The sequence below is a fragment of the Lepisosteus oculatus genome, chromosome 22 (assembly GCF_040954835.1).
Source record: "Lepisosteus oculatus isolate fLepOcu1 chromosome 22, fLepOcu1.hap2, whole genome shotgun sequence".
In the NCBI taxonomy this organism is placed as follows: domain Eukaryota; kingdom Metazoa; phylum Chordata; class Actinopteri; order Semionotiformes; family Lepisosteidae; genus Lepisosteus; species Lepisosteus oculatus.
The window spans coordinates 4626854-4644004 of NC_090717.1; the positions used below are offsets into that span (position 1 = coordinate 4626854).

At 37.6% G+C, this 17151-nt stretch overlaps 1 protein-coding gene across 4 annotated transcripts in view; it reads left to right on the top strand.

The window, feature by feature from the left end:
* The window catches only part of nos1 (nitric oxide synthase 1 (neuronal)), a 31505-nt gene extending 15153 nt beyond the window's left edge, over positions 1 to 16352 (top strand). For 2 of the 4 annotated variants that reach the window (XM_015366411.2, XM_015366413.2), the window contains exons 10-29: positions 734 to 908; positions 1699 to 1800; positions 2504 to 2698; positions 3034 to 3119; positions 3780 to 3924; positions 5281 to 5385; positions 5829 to 5887; positions 6217 to 6333; positions 6742 to 6916; positions 7714 to 7852; positions 8115 to 8193; positions 8660 to 8856; positions 9346 to 9515; positions 9834 to 10044; positions 10347 to 10434; positions 10764 to 10885; positions 10993 to 11141; positions 11277 to 11471; positions 11650 to 11768; positions 12225 to 16352. In XM_015366411.2, coding sequence (XP_015221897.2) covers positions 734 to 908; positions 1699 to 1800; positions 2504 to 2698; positions 3034 to 3119; positions 3780 to 3924; positions 5281 to 5385; positions 5829 to 5887; positions 6217 to 6333; positions 6742 to 6916; positions 7714 to 7852; positions 8115 to 8193; positions 8660 to 8856; positions 9346 to 9515; positions 9834 to 10044; positions 10347 to 10434; positions 10764 to 10885; positions 10993 to 11141; positions 11277 to 11471; positions 11650 to 11768; positions 12225 to 12240 — 2644 coding nt within the window. In that variant the 3' untranslated portion in view covers positions 12241 to 16352. The remainder of the gene's footprint in view (positions 1 to 733; positions 909 to 1698; positions 1801 to 2503; positions 2699 to 3033; positions 3120 to 3779; positions 3925 to 5280; positions 5386 to 5828; positions 5888 to 6216; positions 6334 to 6741; positions 6917 to 7713; positions 7853 to 8114; positions 8194 to 8659; positions 8857 to 9345; positions 9516 to 9833; positions 10045 to 10346; positions 10435 to 10763; positions 10886 to 10992; positions 11142 to 11276; positions 11472 to 11649; positions 11769 to 12224) is intronic. The other 2 variants (XM_015366412.2, XM_015366414.2) reach the window with 1 other exon arrangement.
* The last annotated feature ends 799 nt before the right edge of the window (positions 16353 to 17151 follow it).

Genomic DNA, 17151 nt, shown 5'->3' on the forward strand with positions numbered 1-17151 from the left:
TCAATTAGTCAAACATTTAAGCAGCTTCTCTGTGACAAGGTCAGCCATTTTAAACCCCATCTTTATAGATGAAGATGCCTCATACTTCAATTGTGAATGGCAGGTTGATAACAGAAAATATATATTTTAAAGCAGAGCTTTTGCTGCCAGACTCTTAGCTAACAGCTGCAGAAAAAATGTATTAGTAATCCTTGGTACATCAGCCTGCTTGGAATGTTTGATTGTTATAGCCGAGATTACATTATAATTCTTATTATACAGGCAGCAATAAAGATATTTAGATCAATTCAATGGACACATAAAATCTAGATTTGGATCAGACAGATGGTATGCAGGGAAGTTAATTAAACTCAAGATACACTTGTATTATTTTTTAGGCTATAGCTGCCAGCAGTCATTTATGGCAAATGCTGCCTGTATTTTCCAAATAAAAAAATTCTGGTTTCCAAGTCTCCTTAGGGCAGTTTCCAACTGTTTCTTGAGTGTAAAAAGAATGTCAATCCAAATTTGTATGCTACTTATATTTTATCATCTGTAGCTTTTTATTGGAATGCAAAAACTGAAACAATTTTATGTCTTAATATGTACTCAGTAATTTTCAATGCAATAAAAATTCATTGTATGGGAAATATTGAATTTTTGCTGTATCAAAGATGTTTTTCCTTCCTTATTGTTTAATTCCTTATCATTCCTTTTAGTGTAATAATGTGCCTGTATATCTAATTTGATGCAGGTTTGAATGGTTTAAGGATCTTAATCTCAAATGGTATGGTCTCCCAGCTGTGGCCAACATGCTTTTGGAGATTGGTGGACTTGAGTTCACAGGCTGCCCTTTCAGTGGCTGGTATATGGGTACAGAGATTGGAGTTCGTGACTTCTGTGACAGCTCCCGTTATAACATTCTTGAGGTACATCAGGCTCCTATAGTGGTCAACATTATACATTTTGCATCTTGATGCTGAAACTGTTGCTCTTTTTCTACCAGTGTATGTACTTGTGTACTGCATGTATCTGTAACACCTTTGTATGTAACATCCTTTAATGTTCCTGCTACAAGGTGAAAAAATTTGCTTTTGTGTTCCAATCTTTTGAGTTTGTTTTGTAAAACACACTAAATGCATGAAATGTTAACAATTAAGAGAATGGAATGTTTTCCTCAAAGGAATCTTATCATTAGTCTTTGGCAAAAGTGGTGCATAACCTCTACCTTCAAGACGCCTACTTTTCCCAATCTTAGAATTTGTATTTTGCATTAGATTACATCTAATTAGTTACATTAGTGGCAAGGTGATTGAATCATCCTACTGCTCTGATTTTATGTATGGATTGCATTATGAAACAGCACAACAATGACACACTAGGTATCTCTTAGCAAGAGCTACTCTCCACCCACAAGCACAGATCCTAATTAGCATGGAGACTGTATAATAAGAAAATGGATGTTACTGTGTATCTTTTTTTGTGAAATTTCAACTGATCAGGCCACGAAGCCTGCAAAATTACTGCCAGATCTAATTACATTTTAAACATCATCAAAGACTTTATTAATAAACATAAAATGTTAAACAAAATTCCATTCTAAAAGTTTTTTGTGGATTTTATTTCCTGAGCAAATGTTCCATTACAACTGTCTTATGCCAAGGGTGGGTGTTCACCAACAGCAAACTCTAATTATTTTTTTCTCACGCACACAAAAAGGAAGTTGCCGCAAAGATGGGCCTAGATGCCAGAAAGACTTCCTCGCTGTGGAAAGATCGGGCACTGGTGGAGGTTAACATTGCCGTTCTTTACAGTTTTCAGGTACTGATTTATTTATATTTATTTATTATTACAGAATGCCTACTGTAACAATCATTGAGCTGTTCTACTTTAGGGATTATCACACTGTGAAAGGTTTATTGCTCTCCACCCCAAACATCTTCTGACCTTAAGTCTGATCAAGAGCTCTGTTCTTAGCTGTACATAATAAATCCATACTGTACATAAACATGTGTAGATACCTCCCAGTTATGAAATTACAAGGTTTGAAAATCAGATTCCTTAAAAACCTTCTTTCATTTAATTGTATTAAAATGTGGTTACATTATTGCAGATTACCATCAGGAATCTTACTACTATTAAGTAAAATGGGATAAGAGTTTCTCAGTGGCAGGCAATAAGTGGTTGGCACTGCGATCTATAAATGGACTTCCACTGCCTTCCATTGCCAGAACAATTTCCAGATCTCAATCCTACAGAACCGGATAGAAAGTGGGCTTCAATCACACCCATTGTTATCCACATCAACATCCAGTTCAGAATGTAAGGAATGAGGTGGGATTGGGTTGTAGGCATTTCAAAACCTTGTGGATTACCTGTCAAATCCTGTTAGAGTCATCTGTTCTTGCATCCTGAAAAGGCTCAGCTTCCGCAAAACATAGGTTCCAAATATTTTGGCTAGCAAGTGTATACAATTTGCATTATTTCACCTCCACCCATTTGTAACATTGTTACTCCTGTTTAGAGTTCTAAGGTTACTATAGTGGATCACCATTCTGCAACTGAGTCCTTTATGAAACACATGGAGAATGAGTACCGGGTGAGAGGAGGCTGTCCAGCAGACTGGGTCTGGATTGTACCCCCAATGTCAGGGAGCATCACCCCCGTGTTTCACCAAGAGATGCTAAATTATCGACTGACACCTTGCTTTGAGTATCAGGTAAGCCTGATGTTTGGACCAAAAGTTTTTTGTGCATTTTATTTCCTGAGCAAACGTTCCGTTACAACTGTCTTATGCCAAGGGTGGGTGTTCCCCATTTGAAGCTGCTGCTTCTTCAGATTTTCTGGCTTTTCAAAAGAGTAGGGGTGTTAACCCTAGTGTCCTGCCTAAATTCTGCTTTGTGTTTGTACAATCTGGATTCTCTATACCGTAGTTTCCCTTTCTTTTGGGAAGCACTATATACATTTGAAGAACTATTTCATTACCAGCTGGATGTATCGTAGTTGATTCTCACCTACAGTATGGTACATACAGTATATATGTTTTTATTCCAGCCTGACCCCTGGAATACTCATGTGTGGAAAGGGATTAATGGAACGCCGACAAAAAAAAGAGCTATCGGCTTTAAGAAGTTAGCAAAGTGAGTACATAAAGAGGCGCCTGTGATGCCTTTTGGTACTTATTGCTAGTTTTTTTGATTTACCAATTAAGATAGGAGTGGGCTAGGCTTTGGTAAATAAGCACCAGCTGATATTACATTTTAAGCCTCCATTTCATTCAGCATGTTTTATGAATTTTATAATACAGTGAAGAGCTTTGGTGTTTTATATTTTATTAATTTGATTTGTATATTTTGTCTCCTTCTATCTAAGTAGAGTATCTCCAGTAGGCTACCAGTGTAATAGCAGAATTTTATCCCAAACTGGCTGAGTTGAAAATATTTACTGAAAGATCCCATTTCCATGTAATAGCATTGCTGGTCCCTTTTCATGTAGCTGGGTTGGCTGAAGCAACTCATATAAAGTACCTCGCTCAAGGCACAGCATCAGTCTACATCAGGAACCACACAACCCATAAGTTATGAGACCAGAGTAACACTGCTCCACCACAATTCCTAAAGGGAAAGTATCAGTGTATATATGAAAAAACTCCCATATAATTCATACATAAAAATATCACATGGGATTTAATTGTTCTTTATGAGAATAAAGGTGATCAGAGGTATCATAGGAACGTCATGGAAGTCTCCCCTGTGACAGTGCCAGTTCTGCTTTCATTAAGTGTTTGACTCCTTTCACAGGGCAGTCAAGTTCTCCGCAAAGCTTATGGGACAGGCCATGGCAAAGAGAGTGAAAGCTACTATATTGTATGCCACGGAAACAGGGAAATCTCAGGTCTACGCAAAAACCTTATGTGAAATTTTCAAGCATGCCTTCGATGCAAAGGTAAATTACCACTTTCTATTATGTTACAAAAACTATTCTTCTTGCTGGTTGTTGCCCATGGTGATTTATAAACAGTTGTAAAAATATGAATACCTGGCATACCCGGTGTTTATAGCACAGATTGTTATAGTCAGAGGAAACAGGAATAAGCATTTTATACAGTAAAAAAGAAAAGGTACAACTAAGGCAATAAGACATCTCTGCTATTTTTATGTTAAGTCATAGTCTAGGTGGCCCAGGGGATGATAAAATCATTTTCACACCCATTTGAGATTTAATCCCACTTCTGTTCAAATGTTTCTCATATTTCTTTTTCTTTTTCAGAAAAAGAAAGCCAGAGGATAAGACTGAGTTTGCTCAGTCAGGCTTGAACAAATGTTAAAGTGGGGAGCTGTGTCAGCCTGCAAGCTGTAATGGAACAAGTGAAGGTTCATTCCATGCTGAAAAGTAAAAAGAAAAAAGTAGAGAAGACACACTTTGATTGTGAAGCCTTCCTTAGGTGTTGTCTTTGCACACCTAAAGAAGACTCCGCAGCTGAAACTGTCTTTCTGATTATTTTTTTTTTTTGGTGTGGAATTAACCTCTTTTTCCTTTGTTTGTTATAAGATCAGCAACCACCTGAGCTTTGAAAATAAAAGAAAACACAAAATTTCACTATTCAGCTCCAAAGAACTTGATAAAAAAATGTCTCCTCGATTACATGTTTTTGTGGGCTTTTAGGTTTTCTGACAGGAGGAATTCATCTAAAAAGTGCAAAATAGTCTTCCTACACAGTGCATGATGAAGAAAAGAGCACAGTTAAGGGGCTTATGCTCGTCTCTGAAATGTCATGTCTCCAACAACAGCACTGATGGCTGTTCCTGCAGGAATTAGAACTTGAATGATTTTGCCAAGAAAGCAAAACAGTTATTGCATCATAAAGTTCCAAAGCAAATAGAAAGTGCCATTTATTTCATGACGCTTGACTGAAGGTCATAAAAGTACAGCTGCTTACTGGATAGTGTCATGCTTCCTTAGAAAAAAGATAAAGAGGTTTTAAAGGCCACAGACAGCATCTGAAATTAAGTTTTTGCACAAATTCTTTTTTTTTTCCATGAAGCGCCTATCATTTTGGCTGCTGTAGCTGCGTCTGAGTCATATTAAACTATCAGAAGCTTCTCGTGGAGAACAGAGTGCTTCAAGGTGCAGGTGCTGGATAAATACATGCAAATGCATTTAGTGAACAGCCATTCTGTTGACGAGCTCATTATAGTTCTATGACTGAAGTTGCCCAGGTTTTCGTATTATATTAGCTGCTCCATTACGTTCAGCAGATTTTTATTTATTTTTTTCCTTTCTGTTTTCTGTATAATTTAGGTGATGTCCATGGACGAGTATGATGTTGTGGATCTGGAACACGAAACACTGGTTTTAGTGGTGACCAGTACATTTGGCAATGGAGACCCTCCAGAAAATGGAGAGGTATGACAAAATACTGACCTACTGTATGGAAAAATAAACGAATTAACTTCCTTTACGTTCTCCTTCAATTTAGATGTATTTTTCTCATTTCATTTGCACTTTTTTGAGAAAGCACACAGCCCCACAATTACTAATGATATTTTTTGTGCATAACACATGGTTTTCAGGGCTGCTTTTTGAAGTTAATGACTAATTAATTGCCTGGGTAATGATTGCGATACTTACTCCATTCTGTATTAAGTGTTTTTTATGAGTATGTGGGAGGCACAATTTTCAACAGATCAAATTTCCTTTTGTTTTAGAAAGTGAGACAAAGCTATCATAACAGAGCCTGCCTGGTTTCATAATTGCAGAACTGTCACCTTTTGATTTTATATAGAATCAATGACAAGACCTTTTCACTACATTGTCATCGGGGTCATGTTTATCCTTCTTCTTTCTAGAAATTTGGTGGTGCTTTGATGGAAATGAGGCACCCCAACTCCAATTCAGAAGACAGAAAGTAAGTTAAACTAAACCATGCATATATCCCAGTTATGCATGGTTTACAAAACGTTTTTGTAAATTTTTGTTAATTTAAATTACATGAAATCACATCCTTAAAAGTACCTTCATTACCATGCATGGTATTTCTTTAACAAAGCACAGAAAGGACTTTACTTGTTTTCTTTGGTGTCCCCTTGTCGTCTTTATTTAAACTTTAATGTTTTCTGTATTCCACACCAAGAAAGAGATTGCTGATCTAATTAGTGTGTACATCCTGTGAGTTTGCTCATTCTGATTTTGATCTAGTAGGTAGGGTAATCATTCTGTCATGTTGTGCTCCCACAGGAGTTACAAAGTTCGCTTCAATAGTGTCTCATCATACTCCGATGCACGCAAATCTTCAAGTGATGAACCTGAGCCCAGAGACAACTTCGAAAGTACTGGACCTCTAGCTAATGTCAGGTAATTATAAAAAACGTACTCTTTCTGCAAATGAACAATGTGTTGTGTGGGTGTAGGGAACGAGGGGCTACATTCTGTGTGTGGGCATAGAAAAATCAATATATGTTGCATTTAAAGACTAATTTATTATGACATTAAAATACAGCACAGTCTAGTGAGACTGGGAAGGAATAGGCTGTATGAGCACCATGTGAGTCAAGCCTGTATGTATTTTCTAAAGAAAGCTCTTTTAAAGTATATAGACCAATCACAAACCTAAATAAACATTAGACCAGAGTATGATTTAAAAGCAGTGAACAAGAGCCTTATTTTACCTCAGGAAAAAATGTACCTTATCCTTGCTGGAGGCTTGAAGGAACTGAAGTCACCTGCTAATTGAGAATGGTATTTCTTCACTTTGATTCGTAGGTTTTCTGTGTTTGGCCTAGGATCTAGGGCCTATCCACACTTCTGTGCCTTTGCTCGTGCCATAGACACTCTCTTGGAGGAGCTCGGAGGGGAGCGGATCCTCAGAATGGGTGAGGGAGATGAGCTCTGTGGCCAAGAGGAGTCATTCCGCACCTGGGCCAAAAAAGTTTTTAAGGTAGGACGCACAGGTCTGCAATAGATCTGTCAAATTACTTTGCAGTGAAGGTCAAAAAAGCATACATAATGCGATCCTATGAGAGGAGCAATTTCTGTCATGAATATTTTTGGACTATTTTAACTTTTTGGACTGTCTGTTGCTAGAACAGGCTTGCAGTTTTGCCAGGATTTTAAATTCCAAGCCTGCCTACTACACTGCATCCTTCCAAATTAAAAAAAAAAGCCCAAATCTTGGAGAACACAGTTTTGTAACCTGTTTTCCTTCACGTCCCCTCAGTAAAGTTCACATGAGAAAATAAACTTCAAAATATAATCTGTAATTCACGGTCAGTGGCATTTTATAAAACTTCTGATGACTGCAAGTTTGGGTTTAGATGGTACAGTAAATACCCTTCTTTACAGTAGCTTTTACAGTAGTTTACGCAATTTACTTACAGTAATTTAAAGTTTTCATATATGTACTGTTACACCTGCGATGACATTGAAACTGCTTCTTTTTATGCTTCATTTTCTTTTCTACTACAAAATGTGTAGTCACCTGCCTGAAATTAGCATGTGGAAAGATTTTATATATGTATTTATATTAATGACACTCTAACATTTTGTAAGGTTAGCAGGGAGGTGTCTAAAATGTTGCTGGTTAAGAAAGCTGAATGTTCTAGTTGTACTCAGTCTCTTATTGATGGGTGTAGAAATTTCAGTTCAAATACTGAATCAAGTACAGTCATGCAGATTCTGAGAAAAAGAGTTGACTTAAGGACATAGTGTGAACTGGCTGATTTCTGTCCTGTTTAGGCGGCCTGTGATGTCTTCTGCGTGGGTGACGATGTGAATATTGAAAAGGCAAACAATTCTTTAATCAGCAATGATCGGAGCTGGAAGAGGAGTAAATTCAGACTGACCTACACAGCAGAGGCGCCTGAACTCACACAAGGTTCTCTATACACATTCCTGCTTTGTGTGCTTAGAACTTATCAAGAAGTAGAACTGTTATCAACTTTTATTTGTAGTTTTATGTTTCTTGTCATTCAGCATGACTGACGCTGAAATTCTCTCTTTCTTTGCTGCAAAGATTAATATAATTAGTCTGGGTGATTGATAAAAAAAACACAACTAGAGTGACACTCATTGAAACAGTTTATTTCAGTCTTGCATGGCCATAATTATTTTAACGTCTCCACTGTGTTTACCAACAGCACTATACAATATTCACAAGAAGAAGGTCTCAGGAGCAAAACTGCTGACACGGCAAAATCTTCAGAGTCCCAAATCCAGGTAAGATATTTTTTACATGTACAGTTCGATAACAGGTAGAGTATCATATCGATATTTCTTTATATCAACATAGAGCTTACTGCAGAATTGCAAAGTGTATCGTTTTGATGTTATTTTTTTAAGATTGTAACATGGCCATAGCAATTTAGTTTACATATTACCCATACTTCATTGACGTTTGTTTTTTTTGCTTGTTTGTTCTCAGACACTTTACAGTCTGACAGGGTGTTTCTTATAACAGGTCAAAGCACAGTTATAGTACAGTATAACACACTAACGACTTCATATAACAGAGCAGCAGCTGTCTGGGCTCTCTCATCATGACAAAAATACATGTGAGGCAGAATTAAAAGCCTCTTTAAATGTTTCTGCAGTGTTTGGTATATTTCCCTAATACAGTTCAGTGTGTGTATGTACAGTCTATTTATAAATGTACCATATCCAATAGTTTTTTTTTTCTGTCTAGCAGTAGATCCACCATATTCCTGCGTCTCCGTACTACTAATCATGAAAGTCTAAAGTACCTGCCAGGGGACCATCTCGGGATCTTTCCCGGGAACCATGAGGATCTTGTCACTTCCCTCATTGAAAAACTGGAAGATGCCCCTCCTGTCAACCAGATTGTGAAGGTGGAGTTTTTAGAGGAGAGAAGCACAGCCTTGGGTAAAGCTTTCTTATTAAAAGATTGATTTTTGTTTTCTGGAATACATCAGGGTTTCCAAAGCTTCTCATACATGACCCAGCATTAGCTATGGCAACATGATATGGCATCTGTTCAGTGGTGTAAGTGGGCACAACTACAGTTATAATGATTTGCAATTTTTTTATAACCGAATGGCCTTGAGCTGAAAGAACCAGCTCAAGTCATCACCTCTTCTAAGCGATGAGCTTATCCTAGATAGTTCACAACATTTCTCCCTGTGGGTATTTTATGCTACTCTGGATATTGACCAAGGTGGTTCATAGTGCTGATACATGCTACATGCAGTTTTTCACGCCATAGCCTGAAAGCATGCCATATGATTAGTGTTCCCCATTTTTTTATTCAAATATTAAATGAGATTTAGTGGGCTTGAAAAAGGGAAAAACAGTAATGCATAATTACTTCCCTTGTTAATTTGTGGATGTCATTGACAAATTTATTTTCTAAAGGTGTCATCAGTAACTGGACTGATGAGATCCGCATTCCCCCCTGCACCATCTTCCAAGCCTTTAAGTATTTCCTGGACATTACGACCCCACCCACCCCTCTCCTGTTGCAGCAGTTTGCTTCACTGGCAACCAATGACAAACAGAGGAAGAAACTCGAGGTTCTCAGCAAGGTAAGAACCAGCAGTAATTTAATTCTTTTGTTGGATTGCTATAATCATTGAGTCAAAGAATGTGGCAAATAGGGGATTATGGAAAACCATTTAAATAGCAACATACTGTACAAATTTACAGCTTAATTTTAAGGTCTTGATTCAGGAAATCTGTGCCACCTGCTGTACCGGTTATAACACACATTATGCAAGTTAAGTCAGTTCTCTTCCCAGATCCCTCTCATTCTTGTGAATGGAAAGTGGTGAAAGGCTGGGTTTGTAATTTGCCAATGGTTTGCAGGCATAAGGCTGAAATGGTTGTCTGGTGCTATTTTCCAGGGCCTACAAGAATATGAGGAGTGGAAATGGTATAACAATCCCACCATCGTGGAGGTTCTGGAAGAGTTCCCCTCCCTGCAGATCCCTTCCACATTACTGCTTACCCAGCTTCCTCTGCTCCAGCCCCGCTATTACTCCATCAGCTCCTCTCCAGATGCCTACCCCGGAGAAATCCATCTTACTGTGGCCGTTGTTTCATATCGCACCAGAGGTAGCTATCATCCTACCTAATGGCAGTAGTAACATGTCATAGTCTTCAGTAAAGCCTAATACACACTGCATGGGGATTGAACCATTGTCTGCAGCCAGACCTGCGTCACCACAGTGCACACTTTGTGACTTTTAACGGAACCAAAGTGTTCTGAGTCAATCTGTGAATGAAAGTCAACATGCCATTAAATTAACCCGTGTATAAACATACATTTTTCAAAACAACATAGTTTGACTGTTGAAGAATTCATCAAGCCTCTTTGTCTGTTGTTATTTTTTTTAATATGGATTTTTCTCTTTCAGATGGTGAGGGATCTATCCATCACGGTGTTTGCTCTTCCTGGCTCAACAGGATTGAAACAGATGAAATTGTTCCATGTTTTGTCAGAGGGTAATTGATCAAATTGTGATTGTGAGATTTATTGGTTTATTAGTTTTGGTTTTCCTCCTTGTTTAAAGCATAAGGAAGAATACAATTTGACTAGGGTGTTATTTAAAAAAAACAGAAGTCATGCTGTCAGAAACAGAATGAGAAAAATCTGAACGTATTCATTTTAGACACATGGAGATATGTCTATTGGTATACTGGTGAAACATCTGTTTCTCCTCATGTTAAGCGGTGTTAATAAGTGAACAAATGTGTTTCAACAATTGCTTTGCTTTAGAAATAGAAAACGCACTCTCAAAAGTTTGAAACTTTGTTACCAATCTTTCTCACAGTGCTCCATCTTTTCGAATGCCCAAAGATCCCAAGGCTCCGTGCATTCTTGTGGGTCCTGGAACAGGAATTGCTCCCTTCCGAAGTTTTTGGCAACAGAGGCTGTATGATTTTGAACACAAGGGTATGTCGTACCCACTGTATACACCAAAGGTTTGTTCATTGCTAATGATTTGGCAACATACTTCGCAGGCTGATCCCAAATTTCTGTTGTTTTTTTTTCTTCAACAGGCATTAAATCCAGCCCTATGATCCTTGTCTTTGGGTGCCGCCAATCCAAAATAGACCACATTTACAAAGAAGAAACGATTCAGGCCAGAAACAAAGAGGTGTTTAAAGAATTGTACACCGCATACTCAAGGGAGCCAGGGAAACCAAAGGTGAGGTTTTTAAAAGAAAAACAAACAGAGACGAAGCGATGAACGGGCTGAGTGCTGCACACTGTCAGTTTGAACTGCTCTTGCCTCAGATGCTTTCTTTGACGTAAGGAGAACATTCCTTGAATTGTTTCCCAGAAATACGTACAGGACGTGCTCCGTGAGCAGCTTGCTGGGACGGTATACACCTGTCTGAAGGAGCAGGGCGGGCATGTGTACGTGTGTGGGGATGTGACGATGGCTGGAGATGTACTGAAGACGATACAGCAGATTGTGAAGGTGCAGGGAAACATGTCACTGGAAGATGCTGGCTTTTACATCAGCAAATTAAGGGTAAGCAACACTGGGTGCGTTTGAATTACCTGTCGGTTGAAGTTTTATAAGTTTTTAATCAAAATGACCAATACTTTCCTTCAACCCACACACACAACCTCTTTGCATCATTTAAGATGTTCTTTGCTGTAAAACTGTGAGCATTGCTTGCGTCTTTACTTTCCATTTTTATTTCCAGGATGAAAACCGGTACCACGAAGATATCTTTGGAGTCACGCTGCGCACATACGAAGTTACTAACAGGCTGCGATCGGAATCCATCGCTTTTATTGAAGAAAGCAAAAAGGATTCAGATGAGTGAGTGTGTAGTTTGAGTTTCACTGGACGAGAACACCTCCAGAGGTTCAGTGTGTCTGGAGGGCATTCGTCTTAGTTCTGTGACATACTGTAGGTGGGACCTGGGAGCTATAGATTGTAGATCATAGCCTCTAGAATAATATGACAAATGAAAACTGGTAACCATGGAAACTGCACTTTAAAGTATTCCTTCCAGATAGGATTATTTATAAAATGGTTCATCTCCAGGGATATTTTAAATGCACTTATGCATTTAAAGACAAGCATCTTGCTAATACAGTATATGTCTTGTGGAGGAGAAAGTGCTATAACATTTTAACTTAAGCTTTTCAATTTTAGGATAATAGAATAAAGTGAGACTTTTTGACTTTTTTTTCTTAAAATGGTGTTTCACATTTCCATTAAAAACTCAACGCAGGTGACTATCCTAATACAATTTTAATTAATATTTTTCAGGGTTTTCTGCTCATAGGATCGTTGTTCCTGTGGAGCCTTTCGAAGTTTAACCACTAGTGGGCGCTGTTTGAAAAGAAGCGACGCGCTGCAGCTAAAGTCAAAGTATACTGTGCCGACTTTTATACTGTATACAGTACATACCGACTCTTTCTTTTCTACAGGAAATGCTTTGTAATGGTCAGGCTGTGCAGTTGTCCTGTGGCAACCCCTTTTTTCCCCACATAAAAAAACACTTTTATTATTTTTGAAAGACATCCGCCAATGACTGTTTTGTAAACACCGGGTTCGCGTGTGCACAACATTTAAGCTCGGTATTAATGCATGTAAGACAAAAGCATTTTATAATATATCCTATATTTACTATATCAGTGTAACGAACGATGCCTTCTCCTTAAGTGCAGCATTTAAAGATTTGAACTCGTGAGCAAGAATACATATACAGGCATTAAGCTCAGTTCTTTATTGTACCAACAAGAGGATTTGGAATAGTATAATGCTACATTGCTGGCAGGGTGATTTTCCTTCTCAGTATAGCTTTGCTGTGGCTTCGACGTTTTCCCAAGAAAATTGTTGGATGTTGTGTAGACATGCTTTACTGCAAGGTTTTCCAGCCTTAGTTCTGGGGAACCCCACACTTGAGTTCTCTGCTTAATTGAATACTTAATTGAGCTAATAAAGGGATTACTTTGAACTCTTCTCGAGTTGTTTTCAGTTCCTCAACAACTGGTTGGATGCATTTTAGCCATTGTGTTTAAGAAGCAGCCTGAGAACTCAGCTGGAGCAAAAATCAGAAGAGACTGAGATTACCTGCTCTCATACATCACTTTCCAATCCTGGTTCTAGACACTGATGTGTCTGAGCACTGCCATTCCACTTTACAGTAACTCTTGATAAGCTTAATCAGCTTTTTAATAGCTAAATTGGACCAACTAATCACTGCTATTTTGAGGTGGTCCTAGAGACACTGCAGGTCCTGTTGGCCCTCCAGGACTAGACACCCCTGGCTTATAAGAAAGATCATATATAAACTACAGAAGTTGCTGGCAGGATCTTTTTCAGTGGCCTCTGATTTTAGTGGCAGTGCTCATATAGTATACTGATTTTCTGTGAATTATATAGTTTTTGCCATTGCTGTTAGGCAAGACTATTGTTGAATAAGCAACATTTCCAAGACAACAGGCAGTGTTGACAACACAGCATATGTTATATGCAACATGCTCCGTATGCAGTAATAAAAGCTTGCTTATTATTTTGTCGACAAACTCCCATCACCTATCTTTCGGTGAAAATGTGTCTGTAGTGTTTGTAAGCCAATACCAAACAGCCATGCTTTTTAAGAACTGTGATCTTGCAATGCTTACAGGTCTGCTCATCGTGGGACTGTTTTCTGAAGTGAAATGATACAATTCAGGCTTATTATTTTTACTTTTGCAGTCACCATGACGTACCTTTAGAAAAAGTAAATAAACAATGAATTTAGGAAATAAAATTCAGCAAAGATGATAATGCATATAATTTCAGTCTTTTGTGGCATTCGCAAAAATCAAGGTATTTGATAAATCTCTAGTATTTCCTTGTCTGAGAGGATTCTCTTCCCTTTGAGTAGACATTGCTATTACTTCAGCGAAATGCTGGGTGCTCCTCACAAATCATAATAGATAGTGCTTGAATTATCCCCTATCTTTCTGTCGAAGACTGTCGAAGACTTTGCCAGGAGATAAAGGATGTACTGGTATTTTCCTCAGTGATCAAATCAAGTCAGATTACTAAAATTATATTTAGTTTTAACTAAAGTTATAAACGTCCTAGAGTTATAGTTTCATGCTCTGCGTCTTGAGGTGCCTAGGCAACACATATTAGGAATATGTAATAAAAAAAGAAACCTAATAAAGTCAGAAAAAAATATTAAATTAAAAATATTGCCAAACACTAAAGTTTAAAAGTATATCTTTAGCTGGTGGGAGAAATTGTACTGTAAATTAAAATGCATGACAATACACACAATATAGTGCTTACCAAAACTAATCTCTTACAAGCTAACAACGTACAATAACAAGAGAGGTTAGAAGGTAATAAAAACAGAGGTTACATAATTTATATGGAGGGTGTATTGCTCTGGCGATAGGTATTATGCTGATTTCTAGCGTTCAAGTGTAAAAGAATGAACACTTTCTACATATCTGTGTTTCAGAATGTTGGGCCCTTTTGTCATTCGCTCTGCAGGCCTTTTCCCTCCAATTTGACTGGATTAGAGTGATTTTCTCTGTAAGAGATGTGCTACAAAACTGCTGTAGTGCAGGCCTGGTGCTCATAGAGACAAATTGATATCATTTCATGTCACCTTTTCTACAACAGCATCTCATTGCTAAGCATAACATACTGTACCACTCCACTTGCAGTTACTTGGAAAGAGAAGGCACCTACAGTAACCATTAGCAGTTCGGCCTACTACACAGAGCATGTTACTTCTTGTCCCCCATAATCTAAAGAGCTTCCATATTTGAGCAAAGAATGGATGTCTTTTCTCTGATTTGCATGTTTGTGTTAAAAATAATTCATAATTTTCGCATGACAGACAGTAGGTGACAAATTGCATTATGATCCTCAGATCTACAGTAACTTTCATGTTCGTTTAAAGTTTTTTTTTTACTTTTTCCTTTTGCTGAAAGTTGCATAATGAGAAGAATGTAGGGATGACTGACGCTTGCCTTATAGTACAAAAGTCAGTGCTAGGTCCCCATTTTTAACTTTTTTTCCTGCGCTTGCTCGTTCTCCTGAGCTAATAAAGTCCAAGCACAGCGCGTATGTTGGTTTTTCACATGCATGTAGCTGTCTCACTTGCAATTGTATAGTCCTTCTGCATGATGTTTGATCACTCACTCTCTAGCCACCTGATCTTTGATGCTCTCTTAACTTTTATACCGGGGTATGTGATGTTCATTTTGTACTGATTAATTACCTCACTTTCAAAAAATCTTTCTTAATAACCTTTCGCATATAGACATTTTTTCATTTTACTGTAGGGCTGTTCTTCAACACCTTCAAGCCCTAGTCCTTTTTGAGCTACAATGCAAGACAACAGAGTTTTGCAAGCTTGAAGGTCTGTAGATGTGCATGGACTCTTTCCATTGCCTCCTCTAAAAAAAACACACATGCACATTTACTTTGCCAGTTAGTATCACAAAGTCATAAGCATGTAACCGGAATAAGGAAGAGCAGTGTATTTTTAGAAGTCATACTTGTGCTTTTCTGTTACCTGGCACTGTACAAGGGATAACCAACAAGAAGTGGTATAACTGATTTTTTTTCAAAAAATAAACTATATGTATTACAGCTAAAACACCTACATTGGAACTATAGTTGATGCATTATTTTAAGGCTGTGCCTTTTAGAGCTACACTACAGAGGTCATATTACTGTATGTGACTGATTTTATGAATACTTTTTGTGAATGATCACAAAGGCTATACTATTAGCCAATGCTTGTATTTTATTTTTACCATATTGCTTTCAAGTTATTGGTTGAGCTGAACTGCAGAAATCCTTGTTGTCTCTAAAAGGGTTTCAGTGCCAAATGATTCAGCATGCTGCAGACAAGAATAGAGCAATTTGCCTATGACAGCGTCTTTATTAAAAAATCACTTCATTAATTTGCCATTGTTGGATTTTTTTAGTGTTCATTTAAAAGGAATGCAAACCGTTTACACTCTGTGATCTAAAAATGTGCAAAAAAATAAAGAACTAGCTAAATAATTAGATCTTTTTTAAGAATGTATTTTTGGTTATATCAATTGTTTGTCTTTCCTGCTTGAAATATTTTGAAGAAATGCATTTCGTATGGAAAAGTGGAATACTGATCCAAATGCATGATGTATCCTGTGACTTTAAGAATTCTTATATTTACTAACACTATAAGTATAAGTAATATTGTACTATTGTAACTGATTGCAGCTCCTATGCTTGAATGCCTGTGTGCTTGGGGTACATTTGTGTTATATCACTGCTGCTAATATGATCTATAAACAGGCTTTGCAGTGGTCTTTTTGTTGTGGAATCTACTGACCTTAATTATGTGTCATTTTATGTTTACCTCCAAAAATTTGCTTAATAAAAACATTTCTATGTTGATGCCTGGGTGAAATTATTTTGTTTGTAAAATTAACTCATTGGTGCCTGTATAAACTGGTAAGATTCAAAGCTGCTAATGTTAGGATAGCCCAGAGCAATATTACAGATGGAAGAGAGTAAAGTCAGTATTAATCCCACATAGCAACATGCCTCCCACACAGAGGGGCTTCAGGACTGGACTGAAACAATTAGGTTAAAGGTCCTTGTTTAAGGGCACAGATAGCATTGTCTTCAGTGTCCAGTATCACAAGGTATGATTTCCAAAGTACATAAATCTACTTAATAATTATAATTATACCTTATAGCTAGAGATAAATAGAATCATCACTGTGATTACCTTTCAGGATGACAGTTGTTTAACAGGAAACGGTAGTTGCTTCATGGGATATACTGTATGAATATTAAGTAGCTCAGTCTGTTTCATAACATTAGGAAATAGAGTTCTCTAAAGAAAAAACACTGAGTTTTTCTTGGTGTTGTTAGTGACCTCTTGAATTTTGCAAACAAAGATAATCCCCATTCTTAACATCTGTTCCCAGTGCACTTACTAATCATTACAATATCATTTGCATTCAAGATCTCAAAGGCTTCACAATATGTCCAGATACTGGGAGTGTTGCCACATCACCATAGCAACCTGACAACAGAAATGGATCAGCCTAACTTTAACAGCTCTGCTGCGTTATGTCCTCACTGGTTGGAAGGATTGCGATTAGTTACAGAGCATTCTGCTTTGCCATTAGTTTAATTCTCTGCCAATCAGAGATTGATTAGGACTCCCCTAGTAACAAGGTAGGTT